The sequence below is a fragment of the Elaeis guineensis genome, chromosome 5 (genome assembly GCF_000442705.2).
Source record: "Elaeis guineensis isolate ETL-2024a chromosome 5, EG11, whole genome shotgun sequence".
Classification (NCBI taxonomy): Eukaryota; Viridiplantae; Streptophyta; class Magnoliopsida; order Arecales; family Arecaceae; genus Elaeis; species Elaeis guineensis.
The window spans coordinates 38,701,683-38,710,645 of NC_025997.2; the positions used below are offsets into that span (position 1 = coordinate 38,701,683).

General features: G+C 35.9%; 1 protein-coding gene across 1 annotated transcript; it reads left to right on the forward strand.

Moving 5' to 3' along the window:
• Positions 1-1,844: 1,844 nt before the first annotated feature.
• LOC105045362 (ubiquitin-conjugating enzyme E2 20) lies at positions 1,845-4,199 on the forward strand. The gene is made up of 6 exons (XM_010923617.3): positions 1,845-2,192; positions 3,088-3,115; positions 3,296-3,523; positions 3,618-3,681; positions 3,782-3,841; positions 3,919-4,199. The coding sequence occupies exons 1-6, from the start codon at positions 2,059-2,061 to the stop codon at positions 3,957-3,959; spliced, it is 555 nt and encodes a 184-aa protein (XP_010921919.1). The 5' UTR covers positions 1,845-2,058; the 3' UTR covers positions 3,960-4,199.
• Positions 4,200-8,963: the final 4,764 nt, after the last annotated feature.

The following is an 8,963-nucleotide window of genomic DNA, read 5'->3' on the forward strand; positions in this document are numbered from 1 at the left end:
CCATTTATATGATTGAGAGAATACTCGGCCATTTTCATTTCATATTGTTTATTTCATGTACTTATATTTATGGTAATGATTTGTGAGTTACAACTAATATAACTAGATATGCATGTTGATTAGCTAAGATTGGCTTATTCACATGAGCAATCACCTCTAGTATTGATAGAGTGAGAAAAAATGAAACGTAGTTGAGTTATAATGCTAAGAGAACAAGTTTAGCTCAAATTTTTAGAGCATCATCTTAGTGAAGACCAAGGTGGGGCTCTTTTTGCAATTAAGAGCCAACATGGATGTCTCCCTACCATTCATGAAACCAATATAAAGCTAGGTGTGAGGTTGTTGAGAGTGAGCAAATGCAAAAGTTGGGTTAGGTGCTTGAGATGCGACTGAACTAAGACTCTATAATGTTTTGAGTAAAGACATCACTCTATAAAATAGAGAATTTTGACCGTAGTATGCATTTCATAATGTATTTGCCTCAGTGTCTAATTAGGGAGTGAGTGAATAGATCCCATCTTCCTCACTATACGAGTTCTGGAGATCATGAGTTTGATCTCAACAGTACCATATGTGACTTTAGACTATGTCACAAACTATAGAAGTTGATGTTACTGTTCTAATATATTATTTATATTTATGAACGATTCAACCAAATGGATATTACTAAGAAAATAATTAACTTGATCCAAGTGACATCAAGGTGAAACACGATATTGAAATTGCGCTAGTCACTTGTATTCATCAACTAGCTGGTTATGTCATTATTATGAGATTGGAAATAATTGTGGATACATGTGAAGTTATAGAGAGGTTGAACATGGATCTCTTGAGGGATTGAGAGATGCTTAATTCGGTGTAACTAAATGAGCCTCAGGTATAATGTGCACCGTGTTCATTTTCTTCTTTTTTACAGGTTGATGTCTCCAACCTGGCTCTAACAGGTTACTAGTTCAGATCTCCCAAATGGAATTGTATGCACCAATCACAAGGCCCATTTTTGTCTATATGTGTGGGATTCAGGAGTTGGCGGACAGAGGCCATGTCCATCATGTAGAAGTAAGAGATGTTGGAAACCAAGGTAGGGTGTCTAAGAGGGAATTCGCAAGCTTGGTTCATGTGCCTACTTGATTACATATGATAAGTCTCTTAAACTCCTAAAAATTCTCCACCATTTTGTGATAATTGGGAGAGGAATAGAAATGGCCTAGATAAGATAGAAAGACTTCTCTCCTCCTTCCTATCTTCCTTTGCGATCTATAAATCCAAAAGATTTTTTAGGTTCTCACGAAGTGTTTCCATTTCAATTGTAAACAAATTCTTTATAGTAAATTCATGCCACAATGAGGAAGAGGATGTTCAAGAACATGACGAAGGGTCCAGCGCATGCAATTCTAGTCAAAGAAAGATCCTGAAAACATTGATCACATGTTTCTAAAAAATATATTTTCCACCTTCCTTCCTGTTGGAGGGATTTTTTTTTTTTTTTAATTTCTTTCATGTTAGTTATCAGTTTGTCCAGCCAAACAAACAACAAAGTACTGTATTTTCCTTTCATAAAAAATTCTGACTAAAGAAAAAAAAATTAAGAAAAAAGGGTTATCCTAAGACAATGGCTCAATCAGTTCAATTTACAGCCCAAACCTAGCGCTCCTGAAACCCGATCCATAAAAAGTAGCCGTTGGCGGAATAATTTTGAAAAAAAAAAAAAAGGAAAACGAAACATCCCTCCCACCAACGGTCAAAAAAATATTTTTCAAATATCCGGAAAAAGGCCGTCAGATTCATTGTTTTCTCTGGGAAAGACGCTTTTAAGACCCCGCCCGGAGGAACCCCCTCTCCATTCTCACCAGTTTCTTTTCGTCTCTGTCTCTCTTGTTCTCTCTTCTGTGGTCCTCCGGAGAAAGAAGAAGAGATTGGCCTCCATTAGTCTCTTCTTCTTCTTCTTTCTTTGTTTGGAAAAACCATCCAAAATCAAGCCCCTCTCTCTATCTCGGCAGTTCTTCTTCTTGTGGATCAGACCTATCTCAGCTCTGAAACAGGCGGACGCGAGTGAAGATGCCGAGGGAGAACCAAGATGTCCAAGATAACATCCCCAACGCTCCAGCCGCTCCGGCTCCATCAGCCACTACCGCCACCAAAAAGCCTCTCCCTGTTGCCAAGGGCCCCGATGGCCAGTCCGTCTTGAAGAGGTCTTCATCTCTTCCTCTTGTTCCGTCTAAATATTTTTGATCTTTTCCCTCCAAGTTATGATTTATTTCTTTTATATTTAGAACTCGTGATGGGCCTTTCTTTCTTTTGAGAGGATTCCTGATGGTTTTAATTTAATCTCTTCAATAAATTTGGGGGAAAGCTCTTTGCTTCCCCCGTTACTTTTCCAACCAAAAAAAAGGATTACTAATGGACCTTTTGTTTTTCTGTTTATGATTTTCTTTCGGTTTAATGGTTGTATGGGCTTTTTATCCCCTTAATGATTGAGTTTCCTTCACGAAGAAAGGAAAAGGAATGAAGCTTTTATTTTTATTTTTTTATGTTTATGGATTTTGGAAGCTTGCTGATTTTAATAGGTTCTTTTTCTTTGCCTCGAGCGTGCATAAATATCTCATCTCATATATATATATATATATACTTTACCGAACTTCATGAGCTGATTCACAGCAAAAGAATTTTCTTAGATCCATCTTAGGGTTCTGACCGTGGATGGAAATTCTTTGTTATTTACAGTCCCTGAAGCGAACCGTCTTAGTTTTTAGGCTGTTAATGGAAGGGCTAATTCTTGCTACAACTATGATGTGGTTCTTCTTGGATAGAGCTTTTATACTTTTCATCTTAACTAATCTAAAGCTTCTTCAGAATAGTTAACAGTTCTATTGAATTTTTCTGAAACATTTTGGTCTTAGTTTTGTTTGTTAACAATTTTGTTTCCTTTCTTTCTTGATAATGCTTATTTCATTTCATTTAAATAAGTTGTCATGAATATCTCTTTCGAAAGAACAAGTTTTCATAGATCATCTACTCCTTCCTGTTATGTTATCTTCTCTCTATTGATACTTAAAAACTTTTTCTTCCGTTTGATTCTGCAAACAGGCTGCAGTCAGAACTGATGGCTCTAATGGTAAGGAAAAGATAACTTATTCTCTCCCCCTCCCCACAGCCACCAGCCCCCCCCCCCCTCTCCCTCCTCCATATTATACTTTTGTTTGTGCTTTTTTGTTTTTTCTTTCCTACTATCAATCTCTGCAACGTGGTATGTTTGATGTCTTGTAATGATTCCTTTTATTGGCTTCGTCTTCAGATGTGTGGAGATCCAGGAATATCTGCTTTCCCAGAGGGAGACAACATCTTCTGCTGGAAAGGGACCATCACTGGGAGCAAGGACACTGTCTATGAGGGAATGGTCTACAAGCTCTCCCTCTCTTTCCCTACTGATTATCCTTTCAAGCCTCCAAAGGTCAAGCTCGAGAACGTCTGCTTCCACCCCAATGTTGATCTCAATGGAGCCATCTGCTTGGATATTCTTCAGGTATATAGAGGAAACTTGCCATATTTCATTACTTTTATGTTCAATATTTCTTTACTTGAGAAATGACTAAGTTTTGATGTTCATGGGCTTTCAGGATAAATGGTCATCTGCATATGATGTGAGAACCATACTGCTCTCAATTCAAAGTCTTTTGGGAGGTAACTTTGATTTTTGAGTAATTAATTTCTCTTTAAGCATCTGTCCATAGGATTTAAAAGCTATGTGGTTTTAATAATTACGTGGTGACAATGATTTCAGAACCAAATAATGATTCTCCTCTCAACACTCAAGCTGCAGCACTTTGGGTCAATCAAGAAGGTGTGTATGATGTGATCTTATAAAGCAAAAGGTTTCGAAAACCTTTTTCTAATGTTTCCAACCTTTCTTTCCTGCAGAGTTCAGGAAAATGGTGGAGAAGACTTACAAGCCGGCCTAGCTAGTATGGTTCTGTGATTCTGTATCACAGACGACATACATCATGCACCTAAGGGAAGGAGAGAGTGTTGTTGTTCTTCAAGTATTCTGTTCTTGTTCTTTTTTTTTTTTCCCATTTTTTCATGGAGCTCGTATTTATCTCAAACTGGAAAACTCCATATTAATATTTAGAGCTGGACCATCATTGTTGATTCTATATATTGTTCAATTGTTATTGTTATAAAATGAAATCATGTTTCAATTTGGCTTTTTGGCTAGTAATTTGATTCCTTTCATCAAATGCTTCCTTCTATTTTCCCAAATTAGGAAAGTTATTTGTGGTTTCGCTTGGTGGTTGATCAAGCTTATATTATATTATGGCTACTAATTTCCATAAAATGGCCATGTTTTTTATTTGTACATAAGCTGGCCCCAACTCAAGAAAAAGCAGCAGTTAGGGCTGGCTGAGGAATGGATGAATTGAGAGGTGTATGGCTGTTGATTGTTTGGTTACGCTACATTGCATGTGAGGGTTGTTCTGTTGGTTGAACATATTTTGGAGTGATGCGCTTTAGAGAGAGTCCCACTTTATACTCGACTTATGAGGTAGGTTTGTTGGTGTGATGTGTTGTTCTTCTGGGCCAACATAGCAAAATCAGGACATCCTATGAGCTCTGTCAGATTGGATTTTAATGAAAGGAATCGCATGATTTCCATTTAACATGGCATGTCTTATGGATCTACCTAGACTCATCAAGCCTCTTTCACTAAAAAGCAATTGAATTGGATTGACAGCTTCTTAATACTGGTGACCTTACCCCCTAGCATTTCTTGTACCGTGTTTCATCCGAAATTCCTACTAGATATAGGAGAGGCTAGCTTTGTCTCAGATATTGCTGTTGCTTCAGCCAGAGTTTACATCAAGCATTATTGAAAACTAAGATCTCTCATTTAGAGAGAAAGGTGCCAACCAGCTGAGCTAACAGCTATTTTCAACTGAATTGTAACATGTTTTTGAGGAGTTAGGTTTTGTTCCTGTTATTTGTGTTTTGTTGGTGTTACTGTTTTTGCCCTCTGCGTGTGTTATGTGAATGTGGCACAAATCCTCCTACGACAAAGCTTTCATGTTCCTTGGAGGCTTGATCAGGAGTCTATATGACCAAGAGTTTATAGGAATAAATGAGAGGATCAGCACCAATATTTATTGCTCAATGAATACACATACCTTTCTGTCTGACTGTCTGTGTGCTTCAATAACTAGGAGCGAAGAACGAAAATGGAGGACGAACGACAACTTTTATGGCACAAGCATTAAAAGATTTGTGGCAGGAGATGAAGGGAAGTAGGAAATGAAATAGAATCTTGGTTGGTTAATATGAGCTCTTGCAGTGGGGACTTTGGTGGGGGCTACAGCATATATGGTTTAATAGGCAATGCAGCAAGACAGCCTGTTAATGTACATGCAACAGGGGGTGTAGGAAGATAGAGCACAAATGAAGAAGTGCTGTATTGGTGATTTAAGTTAGTAGGGTGTCACAAGGGTGGTGATGAAGAATTAATTAAAAGTGTCAGCGTGAGAAAAAGACTTTCTGGTGCTGAACCTTCTGGGAGACCAGCATTTTTACAAGGCCCATGGTCACTGAAGATGGGAGTAAGGCAGCATCGGCTAGACAACAATTCTTTCAGTTGTAGAACCATGACTTTCTGAAAGAAGCTATCAACAGCTTGTTTGAGAAGGTCATGATGACAATGATCATTTAAGAGGATTGGGCATCAAAAGACTTTGTAGGGTGGTTGATGAGGGCTTGTTAGTTCACAACTGATAAAGTACTACAGAAAGGGAACTGGAGTTGTTAAGAAATTCTCTCTTAATCTATAATAGTGAGGAGGTCTATATACATCATTCTTTTATACTGTTTCTATATAATTTTATAAGTCCCAAATATATGCTTTAAGAATATCTTGCTAAGTGGCTGCATGATTTAGGAGATTTAACAGATTCCATGAATATCCCAACAATATGCTTTGATAATCTCTTAATGGCAAACATATGACATTTGATTCCAAAAATAGGCCTTAGTAGTCCCTTGAATATTTGGGTGTATTATCTTGAAGATTTGTTAGAGATCTATCACATTAAATTTGATATAAAAATCCGAGCATTTAGAAGCATGGGCCCGAAAGTGTATAAACAACATAAGAGTCCTTAACCTATCCGATGTAGGGCCATTCTTCCTCAACGCCACTTCTCATATGTAGAGCCGAGGGATGAAATCTGGAACAAGGGATCGTACATGGATTGATAAGTCAGTGCATAGAGATTTTGGTAGACAAGAAGGATCGGTGAATTCTGATACCATGTACGAAGGAAACTAGAGTTGTAAAGAAACTGTCTCTCAACCTACAATAATGAGAAGGTTGTATTAGTTTTTAGTATTTCTGTACAATTACTTACAATTATAATAGACATAAGGATGAAAATATACAACAATAGATTCTAAGAATATGTTGAGAATCCCTTGCTAAGTGACTTTATGATCTTGGAGATTTAGTAGATGCCATGAATATCCCGAGTATATGATGCCGTAATCTCTCAATGAAAATACAAAACAATAGATTTTAGGAATATGCTTTGTAATCCCTTTGAATATTTGGCTGCATAATCTTAGAGATTTCTAGGATATTTATATAGTCAACAAGTACATTAACACTTTTTATAAGCTAACAATTTAATGGTATGCAATTTAGGGAGGCTGCGATTGATCCTGTGATTCTCTTGTAACTTATTGACATTAGTGTTATATTGGAAATTTTATGACTAATTGGGAATAGAAGTTCGGGAATTTTGAAAGATAGATGGCTGGAACAAGGCCCTTTTGGTGGTCTTCTATATAGTTCAAATCAGATGAATATAAGTTAATTGGCAGAATATTGCTGAGGTGACAATCTGTTTCTTTCAAGCTCAGCAAAAAGTTTCATATAAAAACGTCCCCTGAGTGCTACTTCTCCCTACAGATAAACTAAATATAGCCTTGACAGTTAAATGAGCTATGGATCCAGTAAAAAAAACAAAGGAATCTTCTTTTACTGTCTGCACTTGGTAGTCTATAGGATAATAAAAACAGTAATACTAATCAAGTGCATAAGAGGAGGAAGACAGCTGAAGAAAAAGACCCAATACATCCAATTCTTTGTCTGTAATTGTCACCGACACCGACATCCGAGTGTTCCTATATAGGCACTCAGTAGGTCCACTGCAAGATGCATTGGTAGTTGACAGTGAGGGAAAGTCTTGGACTTTGGGCAATTTAGAGATCCTAATAGAAAAAAATGCAGTTAGAAAAAGAAGGTGACTGGTGAATGATGAAGCAGAAGAAAATTGTGGGCAATATGAACTTTTTTGGCAGTGGTAATTTTGTGGGCGCGGTGGGCAATGGAGGTGGTCTTGGGCCTAGAGTTGATGCACAAGGCGAAAAGGAGGCAGCTGTCAGGAAAAGCAGCAACATCACCTGGAAATTGTTGGTGTTGATAGAAATCATGTTAAACCTAATATGCAATGTCGATCTATCATGCCCTGGTCTCGAAATTAGAAATCGAAGACATCAACAGCCACCACTTACTAGCAAAGAATTGTCCTTATAGACATGCAAGATGCACAACCTATCATTCACATAACAAACTAACAAGTAATATTTGTAAAATTAGATTCTTTAGCTCAAATTCTAAAATAAAATATTCATAGCTGCCATCATAAATAACCTTGATTACATAATTTACATATTTATATAAAAGATAAAATAGGGGAGATTCTACAAAATTTGAAAGATTGGTCTGAAATGACTAACTAAATCCTCACTCTATTCTTACATTCAAACCTCTACTCATCCTCATCAAGCTTCAGGCTCTGTAAAAATATAGAAATAATAATAATGAGCTAACAGCCCAATAAGCAACCACGATATAATCAAAGAAATTAAGTTGCTGAAGTTAAATATGTGTTTGATTTAAAAACTGAGGTAACAATATGATATCTGTAAATAGAGTCAACTAACAACTCTACAATATTAGATGTAACTATGCAAATCAAAGAAATCTCATATATAAACTAAGGTATTTTACAATCCATATAAAACTAGATGATTACCTCTAGGTTTCCGAGGATATAATATCATCATATTATTTTTTTCAAAAGTATTATAATAACTCATTAGTCTATACAACTATGGCCACATATAATCCCTATGATAAAGCCTAGTATACCGCATTGAACCTCTGTAAAGTAGGTCCAGAGTACCACATTTAATCCCTATGGAGTAGGTCCATAGTACCGCATTTAACCCCTGTGGAGTCGGTCCAAAGTATCAAGTTCCGGAATAATTCATATCAATTGCCAACGTCCAACCCCCATGTGGTAGGATCCAGAACGTAGGTAGACTGAGAGTTCAGTATAAATATACAAACTTAATTCAACAATCTTTGCTATAATATATATAAATTGCAATATATATAAAATTATGAATTAGTACATAAAATTCATAAAGTGACTAATTATAATCAAACTTTTGATAATTCATATGCAACATAATTCTCCAAATTAATGTATTCATATTTTCTATCATAAAGTCTAAAGTTTCATATGAGTATTTCCAAAATTTTATTAATTAGAAATCATTCTAATAAGCATATAATCATCAATTTGCAAAATACAATGAATACTTGATACTTGGAATAGTCATAATTTTATGATTCATATTTGGCTCAATAAGACCAGTATAATAAACAAATGGCATGATTTCTAAAACACTTGGCAATGATTAAATCAATAAATATTCTTAAAATATATGTATTTATCATTTTATATAATTACTTTGATTAAGTAGAGATTACTTATCTTGTAAAAATCCCCTATCAAGTTAAATAATACTTCATCGGTACTCCTCGGAATCTAATAATTCGAAATACATACATGTAATCTAAAATCAATACCATATCATTATCTTGCAATAATCTATAAAACTTCCTAAAA

Excerpts from the sequence above, each read along its gene's own strand:
- LOC105045362 (XM_010923617.3), top strand. The coding sequence starts at position 2,059 with ATGCCGAGGGAGAACCAAGATGTCCAAGATAACATCCCCAACGCTCCA. Across the intron at positions 3,116-3,295 it reads CAGAACTGATGGCTCTAATG|ATGTGTGGAGATCCAGGAAT; the intron begins GTAAGGAAAAGA and ends CTTCGTCTTCAG. Across the intron at positions 3,842-3,918 it reads ACTTTGGGTCAATCAAGAAG|AGTTCAGGAAAATGGTGGAG; the intron begins GTGTGTATGATG and ends TCTTTCCTGCAG.